General features: G+C 42.1%; 1 protein-coding gene across 6 annotated transcripts in view; it reads right to left on the bottom strand.

Moving 5' to 3' along the window:
- Positions 1 to 23,703, bottom strand: part of pagr1 (PAXIP1 associated glutamate-rich protein 1) — a 30,173-nt gene that overhangs the window by 6,206 nt on the left and 264 nt on the right. The window contains exons 1-4 of one of the 6 annotated variants that reach the window (XM_042305183.1): positions 23,604 to 23,693; positions 23,334 to 23,473; positions 21,010 to 21,191; positions 365 to 695 (exon numbers count right to left, since the gene is read on the bottom strand). In XM_042305183.1, coding sequence (XP_042161117.1) covers positions 365 to 695; positions 21,010 to 21,191; positions 23,334 to 23,389 — 569 coding nt within the window. In that variant the 5' untranslated portion in view covers positions 23,390 to 23,473; positions 23,604 to 23,693. Of the gene's footprint in view, positions 1 to 364; positions 696 to 21,009; positions 21,197 to 23,333; positions 23,474 to 23,603; positions 23,694 to 23,703 lie in introns of those variants that run through there. The other 5 variants (XM_024387109.2, XM_024387114.2, XM_024387112.1 and 2 more) reach the window with 5 other exon arrangements.

Here is a 23,703-nt window from a genome sequence, read left to right as displayed (position 1 = left end):
CATTAAATAACTTGTTCCTAAACATGCTTCCCGAGTCGCTAACACCTTTCATGCATTGGGGCATCCAAACTTCACAGAAGCTGGACAAAAATAATGTCCAATAAAAATAAAAAAGGGGAATATGTTGACTGTTTTGCTGCTCGTGATATTTTAATAAAATGCCAGTGCGCCAGTTTTTACATGACGCAATTGCAAACTAAAGTGTGTTTGAAAATAGAGCCCCTAGACTTGTTCAATAAGAAACGATAATTTTGGTTTTCCATTGCGTACCACAATGAACACAACTCTGCTTACCGTAGTCCTCCTTGACCAGAGCTAGAAGGAAACATAACCAACCTTAGATATAAATGAATACACAACTCACTTGCGCTCTCTATCCTCCCTCTCCCTCTCTTTTGCCGCCTCGTCCTCATCATCCCTCTCGGGCGAGGGGGTCCTCTCAGGTGTAGGCGGTCTTCGAGGAAGGGGCACAAAGTTCAGTTCCAGCTTCTCCCCTTTTGAAAGGAGCTCATACAGTCTTTTGATTTCGTCGGGAGGGGGCATCCAGTTTTTGGGGTCCTCGATTTCATCATCGCTATAGGTGATTTCCCACTCTCGCTCCACCTGCTTTCGATCGCCTCCCTCCATCTTGCTGTCTGCTTCCATCTCCCCCTTCTGCCCCTCTCCTTCCATCGCATCTCCACTTTTGTCTCCATCTGGAAAAAACAGATGAATCGGACAGAAGCATGCATGTGTGTTAGTAAGTTAGTGTGTCATTCTTGAATTGCGGTGGTATTTGCAACCATGAAAAACTCATCCAAGGACGCCCTCCAGCTATTCTTTTTACCTTTCCTGTTACAAAACAATATCCCAAGTATAAATGAAATAACTATAAATCTAAGGCCCTTTTTGTTTCCCCAAAAATGTTGACGGAAAAAATAAATACGAGCATGTCTTGTTTATGACACCTTTCCCACTTTTGTGAAATATCATCCAGCCACAATCTGTAGTTATTTTTCGAATCGGCTATTCGGTGGGGTGGGCGAGAGGCCAGTGGCGATGCATGAATTTGGCAAGGGAACAGTAAAGACAGATGTGTAAATTAGAAGTTAATTACTATTAATACATAATTTGTATGGTTGCATAGGCCCTAAATAGAAAACGCAACATGTAAAAAGATCCCCAAAATGTTCCGTACCCACAAAAAGCTTCTCTGTAATTCTATGTAACCTTTTATTTCACTAAGCAAGTCAGTTAAGAACAAATTCTTATTTACAATGACGGCCTACCCCAGCCAAACTCTAACCCGGACGATGCTGGGCCAATTGTGTGCTGCCCTATGGGACTCCCAATCAAGGCCGGTTGTGATATAGCCTGGAATCAAGTCTGTAGTGACACCTCTAGCATTGAGATGCAGTGCCTTAGACCGCTGCGCCACTCGGGAGCCTCAACATCCCTGTTAGTGAGTACTTATCATTTACCAAGACAATCCATCCACCTGACAGGTGTGGCATATCAATAAGCTGATTTAACAGCATGATCATTACACAGGTGCATCTTGTGCGGGGGACAAAGGGTCATTCTATAATGTGCAGTTTTGTCACACAACACAATGCAAGCGATGTCTCAGGTTGAGAGAGTATGCAACTGGTATGATGGCTGCAGGAATGTCCACCAGAGCTGTTGCCAGAGAATGTTATGTTAATTTCTCTACCGTAAGCCGTTGTTTTAGAGAATTTGGTTGTACGTCCAACCGGCCTCACAACCGCAGACCACGTGTAGCCACGCCAGTCCAGGTCCTCCAAATCCAGCTTCTTCACCTGGGGAATCGTCTGAGACCAGCCACTCGGACATCTGATGATCTGTGGGTTTGCACAACCAAAGAATTTCTGCACAGACTGTCAGAGAACGTCTCAGGGAAGCTCATCTGCACGCTCGTCGTCCTCACCAGGGTCTTGACCTGACAGCAGTTCAGTGGCGTAACCGACTTCAATGGGCAAATGCTCACCTTTTGATGGCCACTGGCACACTGAAGAAGTGTGCTCCTTACAGATTAATCACGGTTTCAACTGTACCAGGCAGATGGCAGACGTGTGGGTGAACCCCATGGTGGTGGTGGGGTTATGGTATGGGTAGGCATAAGCTACGGACAACGAACCCAATTGCATTTTATCGATGACAATTTGAATGCACAGAGATACCGTGACGAGATCCTGAGGCCCACTGTTGTGCCATTCATCTCCCGCCATCACCTCATGTTTCCAGCATGATAATGCACGGCCCCATGTCGCAAGAATCTGTACACAATTCCTAGAAGCTGAAAATGTCCCAGTTCTTCCATGGCCTGCATAATCACCAGGCATGTCAACCATTTGCGCATGTTTGGGATGCTCTGGATCTACGTGTACGACAGCATGTTCCAGTTCCCGCCAATATCCATCAACTTCGCCCAGCCATTGAAGAGTGGGATAACATTCAACAGGCCACAATCAACAGCCTGATCAACTCTTTGCGAAGGAGATGTGTTGCGCTGCATGAGGCAAATGGTGGTCACACCATATACTGACTGGTTTTCTGATCCACGCCTCTACCTTATGCATCTGTTGATCACAGATACCTTATCTGGATTCCCAGTCATGTGAAATTCATAGATTTAGAACCGAATTAATTAATTTCAATTGACTGATTGCAAAAAGATAGATTTGGAGTAAGATAAACTTGAATTTTTCGGGCAGAGACATGTACAGGATGCTACTCTCCACAGCATAACCTTCATTCTAGATCAAAACTCGAAACCTACAACCTAATTTTGGACAAAATTACCTGGAAGGATTAACACTACCAAGAACACCATCCAACCTGGAACTGAGACAGACCAGATACAACTTCAATTAGTACTGAGGTGTGAAGTGAGAGGTGGAGGCCTTTGAGCCCAACAAATGGCAGGTTACCCCACCCAAATCCAGAGGCCTTGAAGCTTCTTCCTGCTGTTAAAAGACCATCCCAAGTGGGTGTGACACCGACTCCCGTTGCCTGCTGCACTGCTGTTTGGATTCCACCTGGCGATCTGTTCACGGTCTGCCCTGGCTTGTCTCCCCGTCTGGTACAGGTACCCCTACCACACTCCCCCCTCTCTCCCAAGCTTTCGCTCGCTTCCAGCACACGTGCACTGTTGGGGCGAGCATGACTCCAAACGAAGCATGACTCCAAACACCCAGAAAAGGCTACTCTCCTCAATGTTATCCTCACAAATAATCCTGATAGGTATCAGTCTGGTGTTTTCTGTAATGGACTTATTGATCATTGTTTTACAGCCTGTGTTCGTAATGGCTGCTCAGTGAAACGATGTGTCATAGACGCTTGCTAAATAACTTTAATGAGCCAGCCTTCCTTCATGACCTGGCCTCTGTAAATTGGTATAGAATCAGCTTGATTCCCTCTGTCGAAGACACTTGGACCTTCTTTAAAAAATATATTTTCAGTGATATTGTTAACCGCCCCCATAATAAAAATGAGAATTAAAAACAGGTTCAGCCCCTGGTTCGACCGTGATCTTGCAGAGTTACTCCACCTCAAGAATTGCATTTGGCGAAAGGCATACTCAGGCTGACTGGCTCTCGTTCAGGCAAATGAGAAATAAGTGCACTCAGGCTATCTGGAAGGCCAAAGTTAGTTACTTTAAGGAGCAGTTCTCTCTCTGTGGGTCAAACCCCAAGACGTTCTGGAAAACAGTTAAAGATCTGGAGAATAAACCCTCCTCCTCACAGCTGCCCATGTCCCTTAAAGTTGATGTGGTTGTTACTGACAAGAAGCACATGGCTGTGGTTTTTAATCATGATTCCTATTTACCATGCCTCCTTGCCCGTCCAACATTTCCTCATCTCCCACCCCTTCTAATGCGACTAGCCCTGATGCTCCTCCTTCTTTTCCCCCTGCCCCACTACAAAGTTTCTCCCTGCAGGCGGTCACTGAGTCCGAGGTGCTAAAGGAGTTCCTTAAACTTGACCCCCAAAAAACATTGGTCAGATGGTTTAGACCCTTTATAGGTTGCTGCCCCTATAATCGAAAAACCTGTCTCTCCTCTCTGGGGAGGTTCCCATTGCTTGGATGGCAGCCATGGTGCGTCCTTTATTTAAAGGGGGAGATCAAGCTGAACCTAACTGTTATAGGCCCATTTCTGTTTTGCCCTGGTTATCAAAAGTGTTGGAAAAACTTGTCAATAATCAACTGACTGGCTTTCTTGATGTCTATAGTATTCTCTCTGGTATGCAATCTGGTTTCCGCTCAGGTTATGGATGTATCACTGTAACCTTAAAGGTCCTCAATGAGGTCAGCATTGCCCATAATTCTAAGCAAAGTTGTGCTACTATTTTTATTGACTTGACCAAAGCTTTTGATACGGTAGACCATTCAATTTTTGTGGGCCGTTTAAGGAGTATTGGGATCTTGGGTCTGGTTTGCTAACTACCTCAGAGTGCTGTGTATAAAGTCAGAACATCTGCTGTCTCAGCCACTGCCTGTCACCAAGGTGGTATCCCAAGGCTCGATCCTAAGCCCCACTCTCTTCTCAATTTACATCACCAACATAGCTCAGGCAGTAGGAAGCTCTCTCATCCATTTATATGCAGATGATACAGTCTTATACTCAGCTGGCCCCTCCCCGGATGTTGTGTTAAACGCTCTACAACAAAGCTTTGTGTCCAACAAGCTTTCTCTGCCCTTGACCTTTGTTTTGGAGATGTTCAGAGCAAGGTTGTGGTTTGGTAAGAACAATGCCTCTCCCCACAGGTGTGATTAGAACTTGAAAGTATGGCTACACTGTCCTTCTCTCAGCACATATCAAAGCTGCAGGCTAAAGTTAAATCTAGACTTGGTTTCCTCTATCGTAATCGCTCCTCTGTCACCCCAGCAGCCAAACTAACCCTGATTCAGATGACCATCCTACCCCTGCTAGATTACGGAGACGTAATTTATAGATCAGCAGGTAATGGTGCTCTCGAGCGGCTAGATATTCTTTACCATTCGGCCATCAGATTTGCTACCAATGCTTATAGGACACATCACTGCACTCCTCTGTAAACTAGTCATCTCTGTATAACTGTCGCAAGACCCATTGGTTGATGCTTATTTATAAAACCCTCTTACTGCAGCCCTCATCCTCCACATTTAACACCTGCTCTGCCAGTCACATTCTGTTAAAGGTCCCCAAAGCACACAAATCCCTGGGTCGCTCGTCTTTTCAGTTCGCTGCAGCTAGCGACTGGTACGAGCTGCAACAAACACTTAAACTGGATAGTTGTATCTCAATCTCTTCATTCAAAGACTCACTCATGGATTCTCTTACTGACATGACTTAAGATGGCGCCAACAGAGATGGTCGCCTCGCTTCACGTCCTTAGGAAACAATGCAGTAATTTGTTCTTTCATGTATTATTTCTTACATTGTTAGCCCAGAAAATCTGAAGTGTTATTACATACAGCCGGGAAGAACTATTGGATATAAGAACGTCAACTTACCAACATTAAGAGCAGTAATATAACTTTCCCGAAGTGGATCTTTTGTTCAGACCTCCACACAGGACATTAGATTAGAACACACCCACAAGGGTGTGTTCTTTACCACCGTATTGTTCACCTAATACCTTTTTTGCACTATTGGGTAGAGCCTGTAAGTAAGCATTTCACTGTAAGGTCTACTACACCTGTTGTATTCGGCGCACGTGACAAACTTTGATTTGATTTAGATCTGATCCCAGAGGTCGAACCAAAACAACTTCATCGCAGAGTAGGTAGACGGAGTGACCTCCTGGTCAGACTTAGAAAGCGAGGACACCATTCACCGCTTCTGAGCATATTATTCGCCAATGTCCAGTCTCTAGACAACAAGGTGGACAAAATTAGGGCATGAGTTGCCTTCCAGAGAGACATCAGAGAAGGTAACATTCTCTGTTTCACAGAAACATGGCTCACTTGGGATATGTTGTCAGTCGGTACAGCCACCAGGTTTCTTCAAATGTCGCACCGACAAAAACAAATATGTCTCTGGTAAGAAGAAGGGTGGGGGTATGCCTCACGATTATCGACTCATGGTATAATCATAACATACAGGAACTCAAATCCTTTTTTTCACCAGACCTAGAATTCCTTACAATCAAATGCTGACCGCATTATCTCCCAAGAGAATTCTCTATGAGTACAATATGTGCCATGTAAGAAAGCTAACGTTTAAGTTCCTTGCTCAGAACATGAGAACATATGAAAGCTGGTGGTTCCTTTTAACATGAGTCTTTCAATATTCCCAGGTAAGAAGTTTTAGGTTGTAGTTATTATAGGACTATTTCTCTCTATACCATTTTATTTTCATATAAAAATGATGGCTCCGAGCTCTTTCGGAGCCATCATCGACTCAGTGGGTTTTGTCCAACATGTCTCTGGACCCACTCACTGTCACAGTCATACGCTGGACCTAGTTTTGTCCCATGGAATAAATGTTGTGGATCTTAATGTTTTTCCTCATAATCCTGGACTATCGGACCACTATTTTATTATGTTTGCAATTGCAACAAATAATCTGCTCAGACCCCAACCAAGGAACATAAAAAGTCGTGCTATAAATTCACAGACAACACAAAGATTCCTTGATGTCCTTCCAGATTCCCTCTGTCTACCAAAGGATGCCAGAGGACAAAAATCAGTTAACCACCTAACTGAGGAACTCAATTTAACCTTGCGCAATACCCTAGATGCAGTTGCACCCCTAAAAACTAAAAACATTTCTCATAAGAAACTAGCTCCCTGGTACACAGAAAATACCCGAGCTCTGAAGCAAGCTTCCAGAAAATTGGAACGGAAATGGCGCCACACCAAACTGGAAGTCTTCCAACTAGCTTGGAAAGACAGTACCGTGCAGTACCGTAGAGCCCTTACTGCTGCTCGATCATCCTATTTTTCTAACTTAATTGAGGAAAATAAGAACAATCTGAAATTCCTTTTTGATACTGTCGCAAAGCTAACTAAAAAGCAGCATTCCCCAAGAGAGGATGACTTTCACTTTAGCAGTGATAAATTCATGAACTTCTTTGAGGAAAAGATTATGATTATTAGAAAGCAAATTATGGACTCCTCTTTAAATCTGCGTATTCCTTCAAAGCTCAGTTGTCCTGAGTCTGCACAACTCTCCCAGGACCTAGGATCAAGAGAGACACTCAAGTGTTTTAGTACTATATCTCTTGACACAATGATGAAAATAATCATGGCCTCTAAACCTTCAAGCTGCCTACTGGACCCTATTCCAACTAAACTACTGAAAGAGCTGCTTCCTGTGCTTGGCCCTCCTATGTTGAACATAATAAACTCTATCCACCGGATGTGTACCAAACTCACTAAAAGTGGCAGTAATAAAGCCTCTCTTGAAAAAGCCAAACCTTGACCCAGAAAATATAAAAAACTATAGGCCTATATCGAATCTTCCATTCCTCTCCAAAATTTTAGAAAAGGCTGTTGCGCAGCAACTTACTGCCTTCCTGAAGACAAACAATGTATACGAAATGCTTCAGTCTGGTTTTAGACCCCATCATAGCACTGAGACGGCACTTGTGAAGGTGGTAAATGACATTTTAATGGCATCGGACCGAGGCTCTGCATCTGTCCTCGTGCTCCTAGACCTTAGTGCTGCTTTTGATACCATCGATCACCACATTCTTTTGGAGAGATTGGAAACCCAAATTGGTCTACACGGACAAGTTCTGGCCTGGTTTAGATCTTATCTGTCGGAAAGATATCAGTTTGTCTCTGTGAATGGTTTGTCCTCTGACAAATCAACTGTAAATTTCGGTGTTCCTCAAGGTTCCGTTTTGGGACCACTATTGTTTTCACTATATATTTTACCTCTTGGGGATGTTATTCGAAAACATAATGTTAACTTTCACTGCTATGCGGATGACACACAGCTGTACATTTCAATGAAACATGGTGAAGCCCCAAAATTGCCCTTGCTAGAAACATGTGTTTCAGACGTGGATGTGGAAGTGGATGGCTGCAAACTTTCTACTTTTAAACTCGGACAAAACAGAGATGCTTGTTCTAGGTCCCAAGAAACAAAGAGATCTTCTGTTGAATCTGACAATTAATCTTAATGGTTGTACAGTCGTCTCAAATAAAACTGTGAAGGACCTCGGCGTTACTCTGGACCCTGATCTCTCTTTTGAAGAACATATCAAGACCATTTCAAGGACAGCTTTTTTCCATCTACGTAACATTGCAAAAATCAGAAACTTTCTGTCCAAAAATGATGCAGAAAAATTAATCCATGCTTTTGTCACTTCTAGGTTAGACTACTGCAATGCTCTACTTTCCGGCTACCCGGATAAAGCACTAAATAAACTTCAGTTGGTGCTAAATACGGCTGCTAGAATCCTGACTAGAACCAAAACATTTGATCATATTACTCCAGTGCTAGCCTCTCTACACTGGCTTCCTGTCAAAGCAAGGGCTGATTTCAAGGTTTTACTGCTAACCTACAAAGCATTACATGGGCTTGCTCCTACCTATCTCTCTGATTTGGTCCTGCCGTACATACCTACACGTATGCTACGGTCACAAGACGCAGGCCTCCTAATTGTCCCTAGAATTTCTAAGCAAACAGCTGGAGGCAGGGCTTTCTCCTATAGAGCTCAATTTTTATGGAACGGTCTGCCTACACATGTCAGAGACGCAAACTCGGTCTCAACCTTTAAGTCCTTACTGAACACTTATCTCTTCAGTGGGTCATATGATTGAGTGTAGTCTGGCCCAGGAGTGGGAAGGTGAACGGAAAGGCTCTGGAGCAACGAACCGCCCTTGCTGTCTCTGCCTGGCCGGTTCCCCTCTTCCCACTGGGATTCTCTGCCTCTAACCCTATTACAGGGGCTGAGTCACTGGCTTACTGGGGCTCTCTCATGCCGTCCCTGGAAGGGGTGCGTCACCTGAGTGGGTTGATTCACTGATGTGGTCATCCTGTCTGGGTTGGCGCCCCCTTGGGTTGTGCCCTGGCGGAGATCTTTGTGGGCTATACTCAGCCTTGTCTCAGGATGGTAAGTTGGTGGTTGAAGATATCCCTCTAGTGGTGTGGGGGCTGTGCTTTGGCAAAGTGGGTGGGGTTATATCCTTCCTGTTTGGCCCTGTCTGGGGTGTCCTCGGATGGGGCCACAGTGTCTCCTGACCCCTCCTGTCTCAGCCTCCAGTATTTATGCTGCAGTAGTTCATGTGTCGGGGGCTAGGGTCAGTTTGTTATATCTGGAGTACCTCTCCTGTCCTATTCGGTGTCCTGTGTGAATCTAAGTGTGCGTTCTCTAATTCTCTCTTTTTCTCTCTCTCTCTCTCGGAGGACCTGAGCCCTAGGACCATTCCCCAGGACTACCTGACATGATGACTCCTTGCTGTCCCCAGTCCACCTGGCCGTGCTGCTGCTCCAGTTTCAACTGTTCTGCCTTATTATTATTCGACCATGCTGGTCATTTATGAACATTTGAACATCTTGGCCATGTTCTGTTATAATCTCCACCCGGCACAGCCAGAAGAGGACTGGCCACCCCACATATGCTCTCTCTAATTCTCTCTTTCTCTCTCTCGGAGGACCTGAGCCCTAGGACCATGCCCCAGGACTACCTGACATGATGACTCCTTGCTGTCCCCAGTCCACCTGACCGTGCTGCTGCTCCAGTTTCAACTGTTCTGCCTTATTATTATACGACCATGCTGGTCATTTATGAACATTTGAACATCTTGGCCATGTTCTGTTATAATCTCCACCCGGCACAGCCAGAAGAGGACTGGCAACCCCACATAGCCTGGTTCCTCTCTAGGTTTCTTCCTAGGTTTTGGCCTTTCTAGGGAGTTTTTCCTAGCCACCGTGCTTCTACACCTGCATTGCTTGCTGTTTGGGGTTTTAGGCTGGGTTTCTGTACAGCACTTTGAGATATCAGCTGATGTACGAAGGGCTATATAAATAAATTTGATATACCTTTGGATGTTCTTATAGGCACTTTAGAATTGCCAGTGTAACAATATAGCTTCCGTACCTCTCCTCGCTCCTATCTGGGCTCGAACCAGGAACACAACGACAACAGCCACCCTCGAAGCAGCGTTACCCATGCAGAGCAAGGGGAACAACTACTCCAAGTCTCAGAGCGAGTAACGTTTGAAACGCTATTACCGCGCACGCCACTAACTAGCCAGCCATTTCACATCACATCGTTACACCAGCCTAATCTCAGGAGTTGATGGGCTTGAAGTCATAAACAGCAGCGCTGCTGGCAAAACGCACAAAAGTGCTGTTTGAATGAATGCTTATGAGCCTGCTGGTGCCTGCCATCGCTCAGTCAGACTGCTCTATCAAATCATTAGTTCGCAATGAGCCAGGCGGCCCAAACTGTTGCATATACCCTGACTCTGCGTGCAATGAACGCAGAGAAGTGACACAATTTCACCTGGTTAATATTGCCTGCTAACCTGGATTTCTTTTAGCTAAATATACAGGTTGAAAAATATATACTTCTGTGTATTGATTTTAAGAAAGGCATTGGTGTTTATGGTTAGGTACACTTTGGAGCAACGACAGTCCTTTTTCGCGAATGCGCACTGCATCGATTATATGCAACGCAGGACACGCTAGATAAACTAGTAATATCATCAACCATGTGTAGTTATAACTAGTGATTATGATTGATTAAGTTTAATGCTAGCTAGCAACTTACCTTGGCTTCTTACTGCATTCGCAAAACAGGCGGGCTCCTCGTGAGGCAGGTGGTTAGAGCGTTGGACTAGTTAACCGTAAGGTTGCAAGATTGAATCCCTGAGCTGACAAGGTAAACATCTGTCGTTCTGCCCCTGAACAAGGCAGTTAACCCACCATTCCTAGGCCGTCAATGAGAATAAGAATGTGTTCTTAACTGACTTGCCTAGTTAAATAAAAGGTGTAAAAAAATTTTTTTTAAATCGCCGTCCAAAATGACCGATTTCCGATTGTTATGAAAACTTCAAAACCGGCCCTGATTAAATCGGTAGACCTCTAGTTTACATATCCTAAAATATTATCTATTGCACCTTGCCTATGCCATCGCATATCCATGTACATATTCTTACTCCATCCCCTTACATTGTGTGTATAAGGTAGTCGTTGTGAATTTTAGATATTACTGCACTGTCTGAACTAGAAGCACACACATTTCACTACACTCGCATTAACATCTGCTAACCATGTGTATGTGACCAATAAAATTTGATTTGCCAGTTTGCGTGTTGTATTGTTGTCTCTACCATCTTGCTCTTTGTGCTGTTGTCTGTGCCCAATAATGTTTTGTGCTGCGGTGTTGCTACCATGCTGTGTTGGCATGTGTTGCTGCCACACTATGTTGTCGTCTTTGGTATTTTATTTTAAATGTTTAAACCCAGCACCCATCCCCGCAGGAGGCCATTTTGTAGGCCGTCGTTGTAAATACGAATTTGTTCTTAACTGACTTGCCTAGTTAAATAAAAACTAAAAAAATATGAACGGTATCTCAGTAAAATCTTTGAAATTGTTGCATGTTGCATTAATATTTCTGTTCAGTGTATTAGACCTAGGCTACAATGAATTTAAGCCATCACTTGAGCTTGGTTGTAGGTAAACATCTGAAAGAATGACAAGAAAACCCACCTAAACATGCCTAAGTCCTGCTATATTGTTCTGTGGGCAGATTAAGCAAAATTAGTTCAATGCAGATCAGCGCTAGATTTTCTGACGACCTAATTAAGCATTCAAAGAATCAAACATGGCAGAGGTTCGATAATGCAGTGGGGTTTCTTTGCGAACTTTGGTGCGGAGGGCCTTGAATATGCAAAGTATTTTGGAGTCCAGTGTCCAAAACCTTGGTCTCTGTCGAAGGTTGTGGGTCGTTCATCAGTACAACCCCAAACACACATCAAAAAGCATCTGGGAAGGGTTAAGGAAAAAATGCTGGACTGGCCAGCAATGAGTACAGATCTGAATCCATTAGAAAACCTATGGTAGCAGTTAGTCTAGACTGTAAACTAAATTATAAACTGGGTGGTTCGAGACCTGAATCCTGATTGGCTGACAGCCATGGTATATCAGACCGTATACCACAACATTTATTTGTACTGCTCTAATTAAGTTGGTAACCAGTTTATAATAGCAGTACGGCACCTCTGGGGTTTGTGATATATGGCTAATATACCACGGCTAAGGGCTGTGCCGTGCCTAAAAACAGCCCTTAGCCGTGGTATTTTGGCCAAATACCACACCTCCTCGGGCCTTATTGCTTAACATCACTAGGGTAGGGGGCAGCATTCAGAATTTGGATGAAAAGCGTGCCCAAATTAAACTGCCTGCTACTCAGGCCCAGAAGATATGCACATAGTAGTAGATTTGGATAGAAAACACTATAATGTTTCCAAAACGGTTAAAATAATGTCTGTGAGTATAACAGAACTGATATGTCAGGCGAAAACCTGAGGAAAATCCATCCAGGAAGTACTATTATTTTGAAAGGCTGTTTTTCCATTGAAAGCCTATCCACCATACAAAGACTTAGGACCCAGTTCACGGTCTCTATGGCTTCCTCTACATGTGGCCAGTCTTTAGGCATTGTTTCAGGCTTTAACTATGAAAAATGAGGGAGATACAGCACTTTCAATCATCAGCCATGCGCCTGATCGGGAAAGCGCCTTTCCTATTGACGAAGCTTTTGTCCGGTTGAAATATTATTGATTTCAAAAACAACCAGAGGATTGATTTTAAACATCGTTTGGCATGTTTCTACTAACTTTTTTATTGTACTTTTTTGGACTTTTCGTCTGGACTTAGTGCACGCGCCTTAAGCACTCGGATTACTGGACAAAACACGTGAACAAAAAGGAGGTATTTGGTCATAAAGAGGGACATTATCAAACAAAACGAACATTTATTGTCTAACATGGAGACCTGGGAGTGCCACCAGATGAAGATCATCAAAGGTAAGTGATTCATTTTAATGCTATTTCTGACTTTTGTGACACTCTCCTTGCCTGGAAAATGGCTGTATGGGTTTCTGTGGCTAGGTGCAGACCTAACATAATCGCAAAGTGTATTTTCTCCGTAAAGCCTTTTTGAAATCTGACACAGCTTTTGCATTAAGGAGAAGTTTATCTTTATTCGTATGTTTAACACTTGTATCGTTTATCAATGTTTATGATGAGTATTTCTGTAATTTGATGTGGCTCTCTGCACTTTCACCGGATGTTTGTTTAAGACAATGCATTTCTGACCATAATGCGCCACATTAAACTGAGATTTTTGGATAGAAATATGAACTTTATCGAACGAAACATACATGTATTGTGTAACATGAAGTCCTATGACTGCCGTCTGATGAAGATCATCAAAGGTTAATTATTAATTTGATCTCTATTTTTGCTTTTTGTGACGCCTCTCTTTGGCTGGAAAAATGGCTATAATGGTTTTCTGTGATTAGGGGCTGACCTAACATAATCGCATGGTGTGCTTTCGCAGTAAAGCCTTTTTGAAATCGGACACTGTGGTTGGATTTACAAGAAGTTTATTTTTAAAATGGTGGATAATACTTGTATGTTTGAGGAATTTGAATTATGGGATATCTGTTGTTTTGAATTTGGCGCCCTGCAATTTCACTAGCTGTTGTCGAGGTGGGATGCTAGCATCCCACTTGTACCAGAGAGGTTAAGCACCCCTCAAACACAGCTGAAGAGTGGGACAAATTGCCAGTAGAAAAGTGCAGCAATCTCATTGACGGCTACAAGAAGCATTTGTCAGTAGTTATCTTGGCCAAAGGCTGTGCATCAAGTACTAGCTCCTGGCCTGGGTGCTGATATTTTTATTTCAATTTTATTTAACTAGGCAAGTCAATTAAAAACAAATTCTTATTTACAGCATACCAAGAGGCAAAAGGCCTCCTGCTGAGACGGGGGATTAGAAATAAAAACATCACGACAAGAGAGACACCACAACACTGGATAAAGAGAGACCTAAGAGAACACAACATGGCAGCAACACAACAACACGGTAGCAGCACAAACATGGTACAAACATTGTTAGGCACATACAACAGTGTGAAAGGCAAAAAAGTAAGCGCGACAATACATCACGCAAAGCAGCCACAAGTGTCAATAAGGGGGTATATATTTGAATCTTTGAATGAAGAGATTAAGATAAAACTGTCCAGTTTAAGTGTTTTTTTGCAGCTCATTCCAGTTGCTAGCTACAGTGAACTGAAAAGAGGAGTGACCCAGGGATGTGTGCGCTTTGAGGACCTTTAACAGAATGTGACTGGCAAAACGGGTGTTGTATGTGGAGGATGAGGGTTGCAGTAGATATCTCAGATAGGGGGGAGTGAGGCCTAGAAGGTTTTTTTATAAATAAGCTTCAACCAGTAGGTCTCACGCCAGGTATACAGAGATGGACAGAGTACAGTGATGTGTCCTATAAGGAGCATTGTTGGCAAATCTGAGTGGCCGAATGGTAAAGAACATCAAGCTGCTTAAGAGCACCCTTACTTGCCAATCTATGGATGGTCATCTGAATCAGGGTTAGTTAGGCAGCTGGGGTGAAAGAGTGATTACAAATGAGGAAAGCAAGTATAGATTTCACCTTAGTCTGCAGCTTGGATATGTGCTGAGAGAGACAGTGTACCATCTAGCCATACTCCCAAGTACTTGTATGAAGTGACTACCTCAAGCTCTAAACCCTCAGAGATAGTAATCACACCAGTTGGGGGAGCATTCTTCTTACTGAACCACAACCTTGTTCTGAACACCTCCAAAACAAAGGTCAAGGGCAGAGAAAGCTTTGTTGTAAAGCGTTTAACGCAGAATCCAGGGAGGGGCCAGCTGAGTATAAGACTGTTTCCTCTGCATATAAATGGATGAGAGAGCTTCCTACTGCCTGAGCTACACTACATCACCAAAAGTATATGGACACCCCTTCAAATGATCAGATTTGTGTATTTCAGCCACACCTGTTGCTGACAGGTGAATAAAATCAAGCACACAGCCATGTAAATCTCCATAGACAAACATTGGCAGTAGAATGGCCCATACTGAAGAGCTCAGTGACTTTCAACATGGCACCGTCATAGGATGCAACCTTTCCAACACGTCAGTTCGTCAAATTTCTGCCCTGCTAGAGCTGCCCCGGTCACCTTTAAGTGCTGTTATTGTGAAGTGGAAACATCTTGGAGAAACAACAGCTCAGCCACGAAGTGGTAGGACACACAAGCTCACAGAATGGGACCGCCGAGTGCTGAAGTGCGTAAAATCGTCCGTCCTCGTTTGCAACTCACTACCGAGTTCCAATATGGCTCTGGAAGCAACGGCAGCACAATAACTGTTTTGTCGTGAGCTTCATTAAATAATAAACTAAAACATCACATTTACATAGGATTTCAGACATAACATTTCAGACCCTTTCAGACCCCAACTTTGTTGAAGCACCTTTGGCAGCAATTATAGCCTTCGAGTCTTCTTGGGTATGAATACTATCTGAATGCACTGTAACGGGTGTAACGGGCCAGAGATAGATCGTCTGTGAAAAAGGGTCTACTTGCTGTTCACACAAACCAACACTGTTTTGGATGGGAATGTCCGTTCTACTAATTCTAATCCTATGGGACAATTGTTATATGTATGTAATATTTGTAGCATTGTACAGCTAAGCCAGAGTCATCTTCAGACCTAACTCAAATTTAAATATCGGGCTGTGTCATCATCACTTCGGATAATTATTTGACACGTTGAACTTTTTTCATTTGAACAATTCTGGGTGGCAAAAGCTGTAAGGGGATAAGATGGGGATAAAAAAGACCGATCAGATCTTGAAAACGTGACCGCAGTAATTGGTGAGTACGTTTTTCATCATTGATTGCAAATGAGCATTTGCGCAGGTATTGTCAAAATATTGTGTTAAGAATAATGACTTATAAATGACTCATGGCAGAAAGAATGGTGAATATTATTCCAGCGAGTAGTCTGGAGATGTTAGCACATAGTTAGCTTAGTACAATTACTAGAAGTCTCCCACAGTAGCCAGGTCCTCTCAAAAACAGACTTTCAACTACTCCAAAGCTGGGTGGTTGGTCACTTTAGTCTTACGAAGCTATACATAGTAGGGATGCATGATATATCGGTGAATATATCGGTATGGGCCGATGCCTAGTTTAACGCACAATGTGCAAAACTGATGTCAAAGCTGACGTGCATACCTATATAACGAAGGTACATGATGTAATGAATCCATGTAAAATTTTGCGTAACACAGCATTCCTAAACTAGCCCACAATGTCTGCTGTGTGGATTAAGCAGTCAAGCAGTCATTTGAAAGAGTAACACATTTTCAGCGAGACAACTCAAAGGTGAAATCCATTAAAGCCAAGATAATGGTATTCATTGCCCTTGACAATCAACCGTTCTCTGTCGTGGGTGATGTTGGCTTTCGCCGACTGGTCGAGCACCGTTACACACTACCAAGTGCGCTATATTTCAGATGTTGCCCTACTGGAGTTACACAGTAATAGCATCACTGCTATTAGCTTCACAACATACATAGTATTGAACACCGTTTGGTCTTTGCATGTAAAAAAAGATAGTAGCACTCAAAGCTGTGCAAAAAAAGTCAGCAAACACCGGCCACGAACGATGTGTTTACAAAACCGCGTTGGTAATAAAGCATAATTTGTTCGACCGCAACTTCTGGGGTAGCTAGCTTTAGTTTTATACCTAGCTAGCACCAATACAACCAGCTTGAAAACAATGACCAGTAGAAACTGCAGTCATTTTCATTTATTCTTAGAAGGATTCCTAAATCATTGCTGAGTAAGTATTAGCTAGGTTGCCACTTGTTGTTCACCTATTGAAATTGAACAGTTCATGAAAATAAATAGCTAGCCAGCTACTTAACCTTGTTGTCCAAAGCTAACGTTATAAAGCAGCCAGCTAGCTTCATCTGGCTAGTGAGGCTCGATCGGACCGGGGTTATGTGTTGTGAATCTAGCCACAATAAGGATTAGGCACAATAGTAGAATTTGCGGTTTGCCTTCAGAATAAAAGTATGTCATTAACAGTGATGTAAATGAATACAAAGAGTAGAATTATGCCATACTTTCATTTTTTAGGCAAACTGCAAAGTCCACTATTGTGGCTAATTCTTATTGTGGCTAGCTTCACATAGATGGGTCCGACCACCATTAATACTGTCTTATAAATTAGGGTTATTTTTAGATGACACCTAGCTATATAGCTACTGAAACAGATTGTTGTTTTGCTATGTTTTTGGGGATGAACATTGTTTGCATCCATGAGCTAGATAGCTTCTTTAAAAAAAAAAATGACTAGCTCTGTAGCTGCGCGAGACACCTTTACCAGCATCATAGCATACGTATTGATGAATCTTTGTGACATATGATATAAGAGTGATAGTGTAATAACTACGTAAAAATATAATGAACGAGTTAAATTATGTGACGTGCAGTCATATTCAGGTCCTGATTGGTCAAACGTATTTGACACGCAAAGACCCAAACGGCGTTCCATAGAAATCCTGGTTGAGAATGAAACGACGACTGAACAAATGAACAATGAAATAGCACAGCAAGTAAGTGAAAGAAATAGGTTTTCATTATGTTTTACTGGTAATGGGGACATACGTAAATGCAAACAAAATAACTTTTTGGTCAGTGTGTGTAACCTTCATTTAACTGGGCAAGTCAGTTAATTAGGAACAAATTCTTATTTACAATGACAGCCTACCCCGGCCAAACCCGGACAACGCTAGGCTGTATGTCAAATTTGAGGATTCCATTGATAATTTGGTGTCTCTAAATACAAAGTGTCATAGGTGTTACTCAATTTAAATGAGGGGAAATTACATTGTGAGCAAAATTATTAATCATGTCACTTGTGTAAATTATTTTCAAAGGGTTAATGATCTTAGATTTTAGCATCTGTGGCCATTTAAGAAAATCCTCAAATCCTCAAACCCCGGCCAAACACTCCCCTAACCTGGACGACACTGGACCAATTGTGCGCCGCCCTACGGGACTCCCGATCACGGCCGGTTGTGATACAGCCTTGGGTTGAACCAGGGTCTTTAGTGACACCTCTAACACTGAAATGCAGTGCCTTAGACCGCTGCGCCACTCGGGAGTGGGGTCCAGGGGTGAGACAGAAATATTTTTGCTATTTTCACAAGCAATTATTATGAGCGCCATTGCGGGCAGTGGCGCGAAATGCTGGGTTTTGATAAATAAACAAGTTGTAGTTGTGACGAGGGCTTGGCCACTCACTGGCCAAACAAGGCGTCCCATGGCTTAATATTGCATGTGTTTGTCTGAAGTTCTTTAGGTTATTGACGGTCTTTGCGTCAATACGTTCTGTAGGTTATTGACGGTCCTCAATTCGGCTGAGGGCATGGAATATTCTCGTCCTAGTTCATTGTGGATTGACACTACAGATTAGTAGCCCTTTACATTCATACCAGTATATACGGGTTGAAAATGGCAGATATAGACACTCATAAGCGCCTAAATTGGAACGCAGTGGCTGTACAGGTTCTCCGCTTCACAGCTCTGTATTGGTTTTTACTGACAGCTGCTCTGAACTTAAGCACTGCGCGAGACAAGAGGTTTCCCCCTCCCTCCTGCTAATTGGGCAACTTTAACAAATGTTTTTGTTGTCTGAGTGAGGGAAATGCTGTAAATTACGAGGACTCTATGTATTTTGAAGGATGAGACGTTGAGGATTATAACACATACCGCTTTGATGTCATACATGCAAGCCAAACATCCGTGAGTCCAAATGTGCACTTCACATTTCCATAATCATAAAACTAATGTAATATACAGTGTCAACGTTTATGATCACTATGTTTGATGTACAGTTACAAGATGTCATGGTGCTATATCCTGGGTTGTCCTGAACAGAATTAGGTTATATTTGTTGTATTGTGAAGACAATTTGCCGTGGAACATGCATCTGAATGCACTCATGACTCCATTCTACTCTCACCAAAACTACAATTTGCTTCTCTGAATTACCTAATGAAAGCCTAACACTGTAATATCGTATTTCATAATTTAGCTAGTCATGTTGTTAATAGAACAAGCTTTCAAATTATACCCACCTGACCCAGATAATGGACCGCTTTTGGATTGCGTAAACAACAACAGTACATTGTGTAAAGGCGGAGATGCAGGGTTGTGTTCCAAACAAAACGTCTACAAGTGTGCTTTCTAATACTTCCTCAACCGCACAGCTAGGAGAGCTGAAAAAAGTGCCTTATAGTTGAAGACACTTCTTTGATTCATAAAAGTGCATTCAAATTACTAAACTGTACACACTCAAAACCTTGTTGCACCTACTCCAAATTTGCTCGTTATGCTACTGAAACGTATATAGTGTATTTTCAGATTTTGTTATCAACAAAATGAGGTGAAAAGTACAGTAAATGTAGAATGCACATAAAATCAATAGTGTAATGTTTGGATTCAGTCTTCTGTCAGGTGAACTGTTGTGTCCTCACCTTTAGTCTAATAACTGTCCCATAATCTCCAAACTGTTCCCTTTTAATTGCTACCATGGTTATGCATTTCCATATTTCTTCTGAAAGAAAGATCTCAATTTAGCCTTATCTATATAGGCCAATTCCCGCGAGTGTAAGGGATTAAATAGCATAAGCGACAGTTTACAACAACAAAAAATCTGCCGTTTGCGCAATATGTTTGGAGTGTTGACAGTCAACATTGTAACTGGCTTTAACGAGTGTAGGCCTTCACGCATCACACTTCTCAAATACAAAAATACTAGGCTCCCGTAAATGGAATTGTATGTGTGAGGCACATTCTCAATAAGCAAGATATATCCTAGGCCTGCCATTCATATGGCGTTAATGGACTGAAAAATGTTAACAGCCTACGTTTGGAGAAGCACGTCTTTGGTAGCTGGACAAGAGGCGCTCTTTGGAAATATGGGGAGGTATTCAAGCTAAATGGAGTATGCATTGCAGGTAGGTCTATGTGAATTGTGAATAATGCAAAAGCATGTTGGCAAAAGCCTCACGTCTAGACCATTTAAAAACCTTTTATGGATAGACTACTTGGCTAATGCATGGCCAGGGTAAGAAAGACACCAGACACAAGCAATTGTTACAGGAAAATAACTTAAATGTTTCTAAATAGGAGTGTCACCGGATTATCTCAACTCTTGTTCCATCATGGGCATATAGCCTACCGAAGGGTTTTTATGTACATCCAAAATAATAAAAGGAGCTGGATAAAATAATGTAATAGCCTACATAGATAAAAAGGGGATGTCCGCTCACTGTTTTGCTGCTACCACAATTCATCTTTTAATAAAGCCTTGGTGATTAAGATTTATTTCAAAGCAGTCTCACGAGCCAAACCTTTTATCGATAGTCTTGACTACCTGGGGAATGCATTGGGCATGACAAAAAAAACTGCCTTCACTGAGAGGAGGCTATAAAAAAAAATATATATGTTTCTAAATACGAGGTTTACGGCCACAAAAAGCACACCTCTCTTGTTCCATGTGCATATGGGCACTGTGCACCACGGCTGGATAGGCTGGACTTTCGTTGTCAAAATCCTGTCCTCACAAACCTTGTTACTGCTAAGACCAGCTTTTGGTTAGTCTTAAATAGCCACACCAGCACATACTGAAAATGGTACTTTGGCGCACCTTTTTAAGAACACACCTCAGATATTGACACCCCTCCCACCACAGCACAAGCGAGCTCATATAAGACAGGTAAATTACCAATCTTGGTGCTAGGGTTTGGATATAGAAGAACGCAGGCTTTAACAGGTCGAAATTGCAAACAAGCGTGCGTTTCACAATTGCGCTGGCTTAACGCTAGCTGAAAATAGAGTCCATTGAGGACACTTAGGACTTAAAGCAGCTAGCTAGGTAGAGGCTTCTTTCTTCCCATAAAGTTGTGAGTGTAGTTAGCATTACCCCAGAGGGGCCTACCTTTTGCATCCTCTGATTTGGTCTCCTCTGCTTTTGCAGCTGCCACATCTGTCCCGTCTTTGTCACCTTCCTCTTCCCTACCAGTGGTTTTCTCAGTGTCCCCCACTCCGAGCACCTCTATTCCCTCTCTCAGTGAGGAGTCTGTTGTAGCCTCTGCAGCCTGCATCATCTTGTTGTTGCTACTATGCTAGAGAGAGAGTTTGCATTGAGTTACATGTTAGCACCAGTAACAGTAATGTTTACTACAAACCCACTCCTAGTACAGAAGACATGCATATTAAAAAAAACATGATCTATTTTGAGAATGTGTCTTTCAACACAGCTTATGGAGAAATTTCGGGTCAGAAAAAAAGCCTGGCTATTACATGGACGCTGAACATTTAGCCTACTCCACAGTCCCTATGGAAGCTCTAGTCTACATTCCCTGGTTATATTCTGTTGATAAACTCTTTTAAACTGTCTCCATGGCTAAGGTAATACATGTTACCTTACAAAAAGTTGGTTTAAAACTAATCCTTGATGCGGACAAGACTAAATATACAGTGCCTTCAGAAGGTATTCATACCCCTTGACTTATTTCAACAACAAACAAGGCATCTTTGACAGCAATTACAGCTGTGAGTCTTTCTGGGTAAGTCTCCACACCTGGATTGTGCAGCATTTGCCCATTTATTTTTTCAAAATTCTTCAAGCTCTGTCAAATTAATTGTTGATCATTGCTAAACAACCATTTTCAGGTTGCCGTAGATTTAAGTAAAAACTGTAACTCGGCCACTCAGGAACATTCACTGTCTTATTGGTAAGAAACTCCAGCTTAGATTTGGCCTTGTGTTTAAGGTTATTGTTCTGCTAAAAAAAATGTTTTGAATCTCCCACTGTCGGGTGGAAAGCAGACTGAACCAGGTTTTCTCCCGTGCTTAGCTCCATTACATTTAAAAAAAATCCTGAACACCCATAATGATTACAAGCATACCCATAACATGAAAATATGGAGAGCAGTACTCAGTAATGTGTTGTATTTGCCCCAAACATAACACTTAGTATTCAGGACAAAAAAGTTAATTGCTTTGCCACATAGTATTACTTGTTACGATTACTTGTTGCAAACAGGATGCATGTTTTGGAATATTTTTATTCTATACAAGCTTCCTTCTTTTCACAATATAATTTAGGTTAGTATTGTGAAGTAACTACAATGCTGTTGATCCATTCTCAGTTCTCCTATCACAGTCATTAATTAAACTCTGTAAAATAAAGAAATGTAAATAAAAAAAGCTGAATATCCCTTTGAGCATGGTGAAGTTCTTAATTACACTTTGGATTGGTGTATCCAAACACCCATCATTACAATTTAATGTCACCGTTGGCCTCGTGGTGAAATCCCTGAGTGGTTCCCTTCCTCTTTTGCAACTAAGTTAGGAAGGACGCCTGTATCTTTAATGACTGGGTGTTTTGATACACCAATCCAAAGTGTAATTAATGGTGGTCGAATCGGTTTTTCAAATTCACTGCTCAACTGAGGGACCTTACAGATACTTGTATGTGTAGGGTACTGACATGAGGTAGCCATTTAAAAAATTATGTTAAACACTACTGCACACAGAGTGAGTCCATGCAACTTATTATGACTTGTTGAGCACATTTTTACTCCTGAACGTATTTAGGCTTACAAAGAGGTTGAATACTTATGGACTCGTATATGTAGAATACCTACATTTGAGGTTTGTCTCTTAGAAGAGTTTAAACGGGACATGTTGCCACGGGTATTTTCCAAGTTGCAATGATTTCAATACAATATCGATGTGGTTGATTAATTTGCGTGCTCACTATTAGTTACAGTAAAACAAGCTCATCAATTTCAGTCTGGAGTGACCGCTTGGCAAATATTAGTGAGTGGGCAGTTTTAAATGTAATAATTTAGCAAAATACAAGTAAGCTGAACACACATATGACATGTGTATAGAGAGTATTTTTTTTATGTCTTGGTCTTCAACATATCAATGTATTTCAACATATTGATTATTCATTTGGACAGAATTCTACTTAAATCAGGTAAAAACGACTGAATAAGCCAAAAAACATGATATGATTGATAGATTTGGATGATAGTGAAATCGTGAAAATATGTTTTTTGCCTACTTTTAGCCTAGCTACACATTACATGTTATTAAAGTCAGCTAGCTATAAGCTACATGGTGAAGACGTTTCTGATGAACTCCACCAAAGGAGTGGATCAGAGACCAGGCTTTGTGGAATTCAAGTCCGACTACAATCGATTTGCCTAAGGTCAATACTTCACAATAATTGAATTACGAAACATGTACCTTGTAAATGTGTGTCCTCTGTAGTTGCCTGCCTTTCTTTGTTTGCTGAAATCCATACTTTTTCAATAAACGTTAATCAAATACAACCACGGGCTGGTTTCCTTGTTGAGATTCAACTGGCACATGCGATGAGTTGCCATCTTAGATCAACAGTAATGAGCAAATTGATAAAGTTTGAATCTCAGCAAACAAACAAATGCATGCAACTACATTGTGGACAAATATATGTAAATTAAGCGTTTCAGAATTAAACACGTTTAAAGCATTGACCTTGGGCGAATCGGTGTAGTCGGAGCTGAATTCCACAAAGCCTGGTCTCTGCTTCACTCCTTTGGTGGAGTTCATCATAAACTTCCTTCACTATGGAGTG

The sequence above is a fragment of the Oncorhynchus tshawytscha genome, linkage group LG24 (assembly GCF_018296145.1).
Source record: "Oncorhynchus tshawytscha isolate Ot180627B linkage group LG24, Otsh_v2.0, whole genome shotgun sequence".
NCBI classification, from domain to species: Eukaryota; Metazoa; Chordata; class Actinopteri; order Salmoniformes; family Salmonidae; genus Oncorhynchus; species Oncorhynchus tshawytscha.
The sequence above is the reverse complement of the archived record's forward strand: the minus strand, read 5'-3'. Positions and strand labels throughout refer to the sequence as shown.